The sequence below is a fragment of the Perca fluviatilis genome, chromosome 13, assembly GCF_010015445.1.
Source record: "Perca fluviatilis chromosome 13, GENO_Pfluv_1.0, whole genome shotgun sequence".
Classification (NCBI taxonomy): domain Eukaryota; kingdom Metazoa; phylum Chordata; class Actinopteri; order Perciformes; family Percidae; genus Perca; species Perca fluviatilis.
In genome coordinates, this window is record NC_053124.1 from 38,827,092 (window position 1) to 38,840,327 (window position 13,236).

The following is a 13,236-nucleotide window of genomic DNA, read 5'->3' on the forward strand; positions in this document are numbered from 1 at the left end:
TATTTCTCCTGTATTAGCTTCCTGTAAAATCCAGGATTGACTTTAAAATCCTTCTTCTGACCTACAATGGACAAGCACCTTCATATCTTGAGGAGCTCTTGGTACCTTATTGTCCCACTAGAGCACTGCGCTCCCAGAATGCAGAGTTACTTGTGGTTCCTAGAGTCTCTCAAAGTAAAATGGGAGCCAGAGCCTTCAGCTACCAGGCTCTTCTCCTGTGGAACCAGCTCCCAGTCTGGGTTCGGGGGGCAGACACCGTCACCACATTTAAGACTAAACTGAAAACTCTCCTCTTTGATAAAGCTTACAGTTAAGGAGTGAGGAGTTGCAGTGTACGCCTAGACTGGCGGGGCAGGGTGTATAGCTGCAGACACAGCACCCCTGCTTTTCTCTGCTTCTCTTTATAGTCATCAGACTTACCTATCATATAATCAATAATATAGTGAGAGTAGAGGGAGGCAGGCCAGTACAGCCCGATCCGGTTGGGGAGAGTTCAAGCCCGATCCAGCACATCTCTCTAAGCTAACCTGCCTCTCTTAGTTATGCTATTATAATTCTAGACTACCGGGGAAGTTCCTTTCTTCCTATGACACACTGAGCTGCTCTCTCATCTCTGTTTTCATTTGTTTCCTTTTGTATGCATCCTGTCCTAGAAATGCTTGTTACTAACCTAGCTCTGGGGAGTTTACTCCCCGGAGTCCTTATGTTTCTCCTGCAATGGCCGGCCGCCTCCTGCTGCGTCCTGCTGCATCCACTGCATCCACCCATGCTCTGCAGTGCCACGTTACATCCCACAACGCCCCTGCTGTGATGTTGAAGTATGACACGATGTGCCCTGCTATGACGACTACCTTCAAAGTCACTGTTCCATTATCTTTAATGTGACTATTATCGCCACTGTTCATCACACCCCCAACCGGCTCCGTCACACACCGCCTACCAAGAGTCTGGGTCTGCCGAGGTTTCTTCCTAAAAGGGAGTTTTTCCTTGCCACTGTCACAACAGCCACTGCTAATGCTTGCTCTTGAGGGAATTACTGTAATTGTTGGGGCTTTGGAAATTATAGAGTGTGGTCTAGACCTACTCTATCTGTAAAGTGTCTCGAGATAACTCTGTTATGATTTGATACTATAAATAAAATTGAATTGTTCAGAAAATCTACGATGATCTCACCATGGACATTGTGGACATTGAAAAGCAGGTATTGTAGTTTTATTTTGTATCTAAAGTAAATTTAATTTATCATCAATTATCCTAATTGCTGTTTTCTTTTATTTTTAGACTAAGCAAAGCATATTTCATCTATTTGTGCCTTTGTATTGTTTTTCTATTCCCCACTGCCCAATAGAGAATAATTGTTTGCTGCCATGAGAGCTATCTGTTGTTATTAACATTTCCAAAATGACTATTTTGTCATATACTCATCAGGGTCAAGGCAGTGAAGCCCAAGCGGCTAGTTCATCCTCAGGAGCGAAGCCAGGGCCATCAGATACCTCTTATACAACCGAGCCAGAGGAAAGAAGCACAAAGCCTTTGTCAGACATCATTCATGAAGAGGTCACCTCATACAAAGCCACAGGCTGCATCTCTGTGGATGAAGACTCACTCACATGGTGGAAGAGCAATGAGCATAAGTATCCTCACATTGCTAAGTTGGCACAATGTACCCTCGCTGTCCCAGGTACATCTGTGCCAAGTGAATGTGTTTTCTCAACGGCAGGGGACATAGTCACTGCAAGTAGGTCTTGCCTCTTGGCAGAAAATGTGGCAAAACGGATATTCTTGCAGAAGAATATGAAAATGAAGTGAACAGAGGAGTGTTGTTTTTAAACAGTGCAGTGTGTTAATTTTTATGCAACATTTTATATTGATAACCAGCATTTTTGTTTTTAATATTTAAAATATTACAGTGGCACTTTAAGTTAAGATAAGAACTCAAGCCATAAATACTGCATTTTAATTTCAAGTGAAAAAAATGTATCCTCACTCTCAGGGAATAGAAGCATTGTTGATACCGTTTTTGTGTTGAGCTGGTTGAACTTATGCTTCACTTTATGTTTATGGTCTTTGCTATTGTTATAGCCTCATTATAGGCAATTATGTTTAACGTATTGCGACTTATTCAAAAGACGGAGCTTTAAGAGTTCCATTTTTTTCTCTCTTTTAAAGGATACATTTTTGTAAGAGCTACACCTTGAAGTTGGTGGTTTGATAAATGCAAGTTACAGTGCCTTGCAAAAGTATTCGGCCCCCTTGAACGTTTCGACCTTTTGCCACATTTCAGGCCTCAAACATAAAGATATAAAACTGTAATTTTTTGTGAAGAATCAACAACAAGTGGGTCCCAATTATGAAGTGGAACGAAATTCATTGGCTATTTCAAACTTTTTTAACAAATAAAAAACTGAAAAAGTGGGCGTGCAAAATTATTCAGCCCATTTACTTTCAGTGCAGCAAACTCTCTCCAGAAGTTCAGTGAGGATCTCTGAATGATCCAATGTTGACCTAAATGACTAATGATGATAAATAGAATCCAGCTGTGTGTAATCAAGTCTACGATAAATGCACCTGCTCTGTGATAGTCTCAGAGGTCCGTGTAAACGCGCAGAGAGCATCATGAAGAACAAGGAACACACCAGGCAGGTCCGAGATACTGTTGTGGAGAAGTTTAAAGCCGGTTGGATACAAAAACATTTCCCAAGCTTTAAACATCCCAAGGAGCACTGTGCAAGCGCATAATATTGAAATGGAAGGAGTATCAGACCACTACAAATCTAGAAGACCCGGCCGTCCCTCTAAACTTTCAGCTCATACAATGAGAAGACTGATCAGAGATGCAGCCAAGAGGCCCATGATCACTCTGGATGAACTGCAGAGGTCTACAGCTGAGGTGGGAGACTCTGTCCATAGGACAACAATCAGTCGTATACTGCACAAATCTGGCCTTTATGGAAGAGTGGCAAGAAGAAAGCCATTTCTTAAAGATATCCATAAAAGGTATCATTTAAGTTTGCCAAAAGCCACCTGGGAGACACACCAAACATGTGGAAGAAGGTGCTGTGGTCAGATGAAACCAAAATCGAACTTTTGGCAACAATGCAAAAACGTTATGTTTGGGGTAAAAGCAACACAGCTCATCACCCTGAACACACCATCCCCACTGTCAAACATGGTGGTGGCAGCATCATGGTTTGGGCCTGCTTTTCTTCAGCAGGGACAGGGAAGATGGTTAAAATTGATGGGAAGATGGATGGAGCCAAATACAGGACCATTCTGGAAGAAAACCTGATGGAGTCTGCAAAAGACCTGAGACTGGGACGGAGATTTGTCTTCCAACAAGACAATGATCCAAAACATAAAGCAAAATCTACAATGGAATGGTTCACAAATAAACATATCCAGGTGTTAGAATGGCCAAGTCAAAGTCCAGACCTGAATCCAATCGAGAATCTGTGGAAAGAACTGAAAACTGCTGTTCACAAACGCTCTCCATCCAACCTCACTGAGCTCGAGCTGTTTAGCAAGGAGGAATGGGCAAAAATGTCAGTCTCGATGTGCAAAACTGATAGAGACATACCCCAAGCGACTTACAGCTGTAATCGCAGCAAAAGGTGGCGCTACAAAGTATTAACTTAAGGGGGCTGAATAATTTTGCAGCCCAATATTTCAGTTTTTATTTGTTTAAAAGGTTTGAAATATCCAATAAATTTCGTTCCACTTCATGATTGTGTCCCACTTGTTGATTCTTCACAAAAATTACAGTTTTATATCTTTGTTTGAGGCCTGAAATGTGGCAAAAGGTCGAAAAGGCTTGTGAAAAGGAAAAAAAAAAAGGCACTGTATTTCAATTGATATTCTATAATATTTCTCTTCATTATGATTAAAGTAACTTCATTACAGAACTTATGCCTTTTTAGCACATAAGTTCCTGTAGATGGCAATACACATTCTGCTTTTTTTGCCAAATAAATGAAAAGCTTGTTGAAATCATCAATGTCTTCCCTCTTGCTGTATCAAAATCTCAGCTAGCTTTCCTCAGAGATGGTCCCAATAATGGGCTTAAAGTCAAGTCAAATTCAGTTTGTGCATGATTACATTTTTTAATACTGTATCCTAAATTGTGGATAATTAAGCTATATATCATATGCTGAAGTATATTTCTGGAGTGTTAAAGGTAAAAAAATAAATAAATAACAAGAACCGTACAGAACCGAAAACCGTGACCCTAAAACCATGATACGAACCGAACCGTGGGTTTTATGAACCGTACCACCCCTAGTACCCATCAAATGACCACGGCAAACAGTCCAGTGGACTTTCAATTCATTTTATTTCTATGCGAGGACACCATGAAGACTCCAGAGACTGTTGATATTCACTCCATGCTGATTTATTTGTTACATTTTAACAAACAAACCGAGCTTCCTCGGACACATCAACTGACCACCGGTGATAGTCAGTCCAATAGACAACTGAATCTAAGTTTCATATGACTCTCTTCTTATAAAACATTTTGGGCGGTGTCAGTTGGACACATTCACGCCCACAGTTACCTCATGTTGGTTACATCTTTAGATGGACCTGAACTGTTGATATTTTTACTTCTAACAGTCCTCTCATCTTCCTTTTCTTAAGTACACCTAGGTCGTTGTGACCCAGACAATAACTACTTATGTACATGCTAGTCAACAGATTGTTTACTTCAAATAATTTCACTGTATTTCATCCTGGAGGGTACTCAGCATGTCCTGGTGTACCACACCGGTCATTTCAAAAAATTATATTTCTTTACATTATTAGCTTTACCATGGCCTAATTAGTGGCATAGGAGACACTATACATGTCAAAAGAACTTAATCATTTTGGTGTCACTGATCATATTACCTTGGAACATAGCAATGCACAAGTGAGTTTTTATAGTTTTATATAGAGCATAATATGTCCATCTCAGCTTTGCTTCAAAGACAAAACTCAGGAAACAAACATAGGTTACTTAAGGCCGTTTTATGCTTCTACGTTGAATCGACAATGTACCCCCACAGACCTATCTGCGTCTACGCCTGACCCTACGCCGCAGCCGGACATGCACGTCTCAAAAAATTTAACTACACGTTGCAGTGGCGTAGGTCGCTCGGCCGTGGCTTGGTAGCGTTACATTTCCCCAGACTCATTTCCTGGTTCATGCACACATGCCGGCTCGAGTAACACACCAGCGCACAAGTATAAACATCAGGCCACTTAAAGGCACAAACGTTATTCCATGTCACCAGTCTCAGGTTCAGTAGAGTCTCCAGTCTGGTCTTCAGTCTCTAGTTGTAAAAGTGGGTATGAGTTCCTGGCTGGTTCTGGTCCTCCACAGTCCTCTCCATCAGCTTCTGTTTCCATCAGCCCAACACATTTATGTCTTTTGACATGAGAACGCCAGGCAAATCTTTTGTTATAAACAGTGCAGCTGTATTTTTTCTCTCCTGTGTGGACTGTCATGTGTGACCCTAAATTTACTCTCTGTAAAGGATTTCTTACAGACTGAGCAGCTGAAAGGTTTTTCTCATGTGTGAGTTCGCCTGTGTGACTGTAAATGTGCACTTTGTGTAAAAGTTTTCTTACAGACTGAGCAGCTGAAAGGTTTTTCACCTGTGTGAGTTTTCATGTGTTTCCGTAAATCTCCATTTCGTGTAAAAGATTTCTTACAGACTGAGCAGCTGAAAGGTTTTTCACCTGTGTGAGTTTTCATGTGTGTCCGTAAATCTCCACTCTGTAAAAAAGATTTCTTACAGACTGAGCAGCTGAAAGGTTTTTCACCTGTGTGAGTTTTCATGTGTTTCCGTAAATCTCCACTTCGTGTGAAAGATTTCTTACAGACTGAGCAGCTGAAAGGTTTTTCACCTGTATGAGTTATCATGTGTGTCCGTAAATCTCCACTCTGTATAAAAGATTTCTTACAGACTGAGCAGCTGAAAGGTTTTTCACCTGTGTGACGCATCATGTGTCTCTTCAGGGTTCCACTTTCAGAGAAAGCTCTACCACACTCAGAGCAGCTGAAAGGTTTTTCTCCTGTGTGAGTTCTCATGTGTCTCCTCAGGTGTGGCTTGGTGGAAAATCTGTTCCCACATTCAGAGCAGCTGAATGTTTTCTTACATCTTGAATCATGTTTCAAAGAGTTTAAAGCTGACTGAGGTTCTCTGGTCTCCTTCCAATCAGCACTGTCATCATTTTCAGGTTCAGAAGAGTCTCCAGTCTGGTGTTCAGTCTCTGGTTGTAAAAGTGGATGTAAGTTCCTGGCTGGTTCTGGTCCTCCACAGTCCTCTCCATCAGCTTCTGTTTCCATGTGTTGAGTTTGTCTTTGATGAAGCTGTGAGGACTGAGCTTCCTCTTCATCATCTTCACTCTTCACAGGGACAGGAGTGAATGGGAACTTGGTGATATCAGCCTCCTCCAGCCCTTGAAGCTGCTCTCCCTCCTGACTGCACCACAGTTCCTCCTGTTCCTCTTTAATGTGTGGGGGGGGCTCTGGGTCCTGCTGGTCCACACTGGAGCTACACTCCTGCTGCTCAGGGGGAACCTCTTCTTTAACCACCAACAGCTGCTTAACATCTGCAGGAAACACATACAGAGAAATGTTGTGGAACTGTATCTTATCACCTGGATTGTGATTGTTATAATATAACATATATTATAATATAAACTTGGGGCGCTACCCAACTCATTTGCCTTACGGAAGGTTGAGGTAGGGGAGATGGAAAAAAGGCTCTTACAGCTAGACTGCTCTAAGGGCCCTGGGTTAGATGGGCTATCCCCTCGGTTTTTACGAGATGCCGCTGCCCAAATAGCCCCTTACATCTCCCATATTTTGAACCTGTCTGTTGAATCTGGTGTTTTCCCCAATGACCTCAAGAGGGCCAAGGTAGTAACTCTTTTAAAAAAGGGAAACAGCCAAGATCCTGGTAATTACAGACCAGTCTCTGTTTTGTGCACAGTCTCAAAAATCTTTGAAAAGTTGGTCAATGAGCAATTATAATATAATATAATATAATAATGCATACATGAATAAAAAACACTTCATGTTTAAATTTCAATCCGGATTCAGGAAGTCACATTCTACAGAATCATGCCTGCTCTATTTATCCGACTTCATTTGCAGGGAATTAGATAATGGAAATCTCTGCGGAATGGTGTTATTGGATCTGCAAAAGGCATTTCATACGGTGAATCATGACAGACTGATTGCCAAACTTGAGGCCTTGGGGGCAGACAACTCCACCTGTAGGTGGTTTAGGTCTTACCTATCAGGGAGGGTGGTCTTAGGGGGAGTGCTGTCTGACCCTTGTGTAGTTGAATGCGGCGTTCCTAAAGGAAGCATTCTAGGTCCGTCTTTATTTTTAACATACATTAACGATATAGCAGACTCCTGTTCATGTGAACTATTTCTGTACGTTGATGATTGGGCTCTTTTAATGTTAGCTATTTTCTGTAAACAACTGGCTCATTGACAATATGCTATCCCTACATTTTGGTAAGACAGAGGCCATCTTGTTCGGCTCAAAAAACAGATTGCGTAGATGCTCGGAATTTAACGTAATTATGAATAATGTTGTGGTCAGTGCAAAAGCTTCAGTAAAATACCTGGGTTGCATCCTAGAAAACAATCTTGGATGGCAGCAATATGGCCAACAAGGCCGACTTAAAGGGAGGCTGCAAACAGCACAGAATAAATTAATACGAGTAATCCTGAACTTGGGCCATAGGTCTCATATAGGTAGGTCACAATTTGTTGAGCTCAATTGGCTCCCTGTTGAGTGTCTTATAACTTTGTGTCTTATAACTAAAGGTAAAGGACACACACAATATTTACACGCGTGGCAGCATATCTGACCTGTGTCCTTATAGATTTAAGACAGTGTTAGGGAAAGGAACCTTTGCCTATATAAGGACAGTTCAGTGGAACAAGTTATAACGGCAAATTAAAGTAATTTCCACCTGAACTCTTTCAAAAAGACAGTCAAGGCCTGGTTACTAGATAGGGTTGCGGAATAGAACAAAAGGCAAATTACCATTTATATTTTAATTTATTTAAGGAAAATGTTTTTATGTCATGTCGATTTTTGTCGCACACTCCGTACGTGTCTTGTCTTATGCTGATGTGTTGGGGACCACAATGGAAATAAGTCCTGGACTTCATTGTGTTTTTATCCTCGATTGTAGGGCTGGGCGATGTGGAGAAAATCAGATATCACGATATTCTTGACCAAATACCTCGATATCGATATTGTGGCGATATTCTGGGGTTGACAATGGGTGCTTTAACAAAATATCTTCACACTTAGATTTTAGATAAATAATCATCAGTAATGTAGACATAATGTCTAAGTGGGGAAAAGGCAAATAGAACAGCTAGAACAGTCTGGTAAGTTCAGAAACGTACATCACTTTACTGTAATGCAGCTTTTAAAACCAGTAAAAGACAACACTTATGTCAAACCACGATATTACGATATCCAAAATCTAAGACGATATCTAGTCTCATATCACAATATCGATATAATATCGATATATTGCCCAGCCCTACTCGATTGTATTAGATGTCTTTTCATGTTTATGGCATTTTAGATACAATTAAATAAATCAAATCAAATAAAGAAATACTGGTTGTTCAGTCAAAAACTGTTGGAAAGGCTGTTGACTGACATATTAGGGATCTCTTGTGGTGAAATAATGCAACTGTGCTGTTGAGCACAAAGTGGCGCAGTAGGTAATTAAAGTGACTATGTGTAACTTTTTAGGGTTTCTGTAACTGTTATTTTTCATATTATGATCTTAAATGAGCTGTAACAGCAAACGAGACTAACAGTGAAAAGAACGCTATTTTTAGGTAGTTTTTATTAATGCCATTGCTTAGGTTAAATTTTTCCCGCGTAGTCACAGAAAGATTTATGGCAGGTAGTTTACAGCCCCACATATTGTCACTGGACAATCAACAACAATCGCCATTTTGTTGTGTACCCATCAAATGACCACGGCAAACAGTCCAATGGCCTTTCCATCCATTTGATTTCTATGCGAGGACACCATGAAGATTCCAGAGACCTTCATCTTTTTGGTGTCAGTGATCATATTACCTTGGAACATAGCAATGCACAAGTGAGTTTTTATAGTTGTATACAAATCATAATATGTCCATCTCAGCTTTGCGTCAAAGAGAACTCTCCATCAGCTTTTGTTTCCATCGGACCAACACATTTATGTCTTTTGACATGAGAACGCCAGGCAAAGGCTTTTGTTACAAACACTGCAGCTGAATCTTTTCTCTCCTATGTGGACTACCATGTGTGACCGTAAACTTCCACTCTCTAAAATTGATGGAGACATCTGACACCATGACTGGAACGTACGTACCAAGTTGGGTAATCCGACTAAGGGGGCGAAATCGCGGGTCTTGCTGCATCTATTGCAGTAGTCAAACAGGTGTGTGGTTGGTTTCACCACTTTTTTCTATAGAGCATTAAACCATCTGAAGTGGTTTTGATCAGCTCTGTGAAGCTAGAAACCCGCTCAACGCTGCTTGCGGCTTTGACTTTGGTGATTTGGCATCTGTTGTTTGCTGCTTTAAAGCTCCATTGTGTAATTCTTTGAGTTGATTCTTAGCAAAAAAAAACTTTGTTCTTTCACAAGTATGTGGTCATTCATGTGTAATTACCTCCACCAACTAATCAAAGTATTCTCATAAGCGTAGAATCTGACATTCAGAATAATTGAGAATACAGACGAGCGACTCGGTCAAATAACGGCAGCCATGTAGCGCCTCCATTTTTAAAATACATTAGCCAAATAGGGACATACCTCCGCATTTCGCCCTCTTACACCTATTGGCACCGTGACGAATGCAAGGGGGAGATTACTCGCCAGGGAAGCGAAAAAGAGAATTAAAACGACAACGCGACAGGTTAAGCAACAAGACCAAAGTTAATATTGGAGTGGCTAGATCAGCTGCGTGTAAACGATGGAGAGAGCCAATTTTCGGGTTTGGCCACCATAGGAGGAAGGGCTAGAAAGTAATATTCAGTTGGTTGTCATATACAATTTTTTTTATTATTATTTTTTTTTCATCTTTTGGGGCTTTTCCCTTTATTGTGTAGAGATAGTGGATAGACATGAAAGAGTTGATTGTGATTGGTTTAAAGAAATGCCAATAAACCAGTGCTGTGGATGAAGGTCTAGACATGCAAGACTAGTGTGAAAGGAACCATAATCCTAAAATAAAATAAACCAGGTTCTCTTGAACTTTTATGCTCTTGACTTCTGCAGATCCCCCCCCCCCCTTTCTTTCCCCTAAAAACCATTTTAATGTTGTTCCTACCTTCCTCTTCATCATCTTCACTCTTCACAGTGACAGGAGTAAATGGGAACTTGGTGATATCAGCCTCCTCCAGCCCTTGAAGTCGCTCTCCCTCTTGACCGCTCCACAGTTCCTCCTGTTCCTCTTTAATGTGTGGGGGGGGCTCTGGCTCCTGCTGGTCCACACTGGAGCTACACTCCTGCTGCTCAGGGGGAACCTCTTCTTTAACCACCAACAGCTGCTCAACATCTGCCAGAAACAGGGAAACACACCAAGAGATGTTAACACAGACACAGAGATACAGCGTCAACAATACAGTCTCTTTTCAAATCTCTTTACGTGGTAAAAAACAGGTATTTCATGTTTCTGCGTTCCAACTTTCAGCCCGAGTGCTGTAAAGACTGACAATTATACCTGAGGCTTATCTTATTCTTATTTAATTTTCTGGTCTGGTTTGAATCCTACTTAAAGAACAGGGACTATTTTGTGTCTATAGATAAACATCTGAGCGGAAAAATATGATATGCGGAGTTCCGCAAGGCTCCATTCTGGGGCCTCTTCTGTTTAACATCTACATGCTTCTACTGGGTCAGATAACAGAAGAAAGTTGCACTGATTGTCTATAAGCGTTAACGTTTGCTGTGGGATCACATCAACACACAGCCACATGACTTCTCAAACCTGTCACAATTACCTTCCGTTTCCATGTGTTGAGTTTGTCTCTGATGAAGCTGTGAGGACTGAGCTTCCTCATCATCTTCACTCTTCACAGGAACAGGAGTGAATGGGAACTTGGTGATATCAGCCTCCTCCAGCCCTTGAAGCTGCTCTCCCTCCTGACTGCACCACAGTTCCTCCTGTTCCCCTTTAATGTGTGTGGGGGGCTCTGGCTCCAGCTGGTCTGCACTGGAGCTACACTCCTGCTGCTCCGCTTCACCAACAATCACTTCCAGAACATCTTGAGGTAAAGCTGAAACACAGTGTGAATATTTGTACAATTTAACATCTACAATTCCATTAAACGTGATAAAATCCAACACTAAAAATTATTCAGAAACAATTTTAAGAAGACGGTTCCTCAAATTTAAGGATATGTTGATTTTGTTTGTCTTCAGTGACTGTAGGCTAAATATATCTGGGTTTTTGTTAGTAGTTAAGAAGCTTCTGTTCGTCCTAAGGAAGCGTAGCTCTAAGACGAAGCCCACAGTTCACCACAAACCTGTTGAAGTTTCTAAAGGCTGCTTTAGGCTGCATCCACACATCTTGCATTGCTGCTTCGGAGTAGATTCAACACCAGGGCCGGTTCTAGCCTGCTATATTAGGGTGGGCAGGTAAAAGAAATAGGTGGGCTGAATGCTTATTAGCTAAATGCAGGGTTTTCCCTGCTATTATACAGCTTAGGCATCAGCGCCTAACCGGGGATTTCCACTGCGTAATGGATCGCGTGGCGCTGCGGATCCGCTTTAACGCCCACCCGCGTCCGAATTGTTGCGTGAGGCCGCAAACCGTTTCTTAGCGACAGCTGAATTCTCGCGAATTCAGGTAGAATAGAACCAACAACAGTTTGTTTCCATTCAGATGACTAGAGGGGAAACGACTCTGTGCTGTGTTTTCAAGGTGTAGTGCAGGGAAATATGATCCGCCGTGAGCACGGTGTATTTTATTTTGAAAATTAACCAGATATTTATTTTGTTTCTGTGCTCGACTTCCTGTCCCGCACTATCTGCCGTGTGCTGAATTGCTGCGGAGCTCTCCGTCGTCCGTCAAAAATAGAACCTCTGCGTATCTGCTCCGGACTGAAGGAACTGGGACGGAGTCGGGACGCAGACGTTCTGCAGACGTTCTGCAGACGTTCTGCAGACGTTCTGCAGACGTTCTGCAGTCTGTGGAAACACACACATTGACTTTAATGGAAACCTAATGACTCCGTTGACGTTCCGCAGACGTTCCGCATCCAGTGGAAATTGCTGGTAACTGTTTTTGCGCACCACCTACGCATATAAAACGTAACAACAACGAGAGAGTATTTGGACAATGAGCCGATCGTTATCATTATATATCCAGGGAACCGACGCACGGGACGGGCGTCCACTCATTGTCTTCGGAACACAGGTGCCGCATGATAGTTCACGTACACAGCGGCAGAAACAGTGTCATACACACACGGACATTTTTTTTAAGCACCTTAGCACCGGGAGCAACGATGCCAGTGTTAGCAGCATCGGTGCTGCGCCTCTTCCAGAACTAGCAGTATATCCTTCAGAGTGTTCCAGTCGATACTTACATTCAGATGTAGAAGGTCATGAACAAGTGGCCGAAGTCACGCCCTTCTACTTCCGGTCCATGGGACATATCTTTCAAAAAAATATGAACAAGAGTCAACGGAGATCGATTCTACCCGCCGTGGCCGCATGCCTGGTTCTCCGGTAACATTAGCTAGCAGTTAGCAGGGTTAGCATGGCTGCGTCAACCTAGACCAGTCGGGATTACCTTACTGGCTGTGTCTCAATGGTTTTTGCGAGTAACCAACTCGGGTACTCTAGCTATATAATTCAATGTGAGTACACAAATGTTGAAATGACAGGAAATGCCCATCCCTTGTAGTTGTGATAAATTAGCCTGAAGCTAATGCTACCTGTTCAGGAGGAAATTAACCAACTCGGCTCTTTTGGGCTCTAAGCTGTCTCCATCTTTCAAATACATCTCCAATATTTACAGTACAGGCCAAAAGTTTGGACACACCTTCTCATATAATGCGATTCCTTTATTTTCATGACTATTTACATTGTAGATTCTCACTGAAGGCATCAAAACTATGAATGAACACGTGGAATTATGTACTTAACAAAAAAGTGTGAAATAACTGAAAACATGTCTTATATTCTATTTTCTTCAAAGTAGCC

The 13,236-nt window shown here is 41.8% G+C and overlaps 1 protein-coding gene across 1 annotated transcript; it reads right to left on the reverse strand.

The window, feature by feature from the left end:
* Positions 1-4,368: 4,368 nt before the first annotated feature.
* Positions 4,369-9,263, reverse strand: LOC120571066 (zinc finger protein 75A-like). Its single transcript, XM_039819770.1, has 3 exons — positions 9,225-9,263; positions 6,121-6,328; positions 4,369-5,862 (listed from the first exon to the last, which is right to left on the reverse strand). Exons 2-3 carry the CDS (start codon positions 6,326-6,328, stop codon positions 5,549-5,551), a joined length of 522 nt encoding a protein of 173 aa, XP_039675704.1. The 5' UTR covers positions 9,225-9,263; the 3' UTR covers positions 4,369-5,548.
* Positions 9,264-13,236: the final 3,973 nt, after the last annotated feature.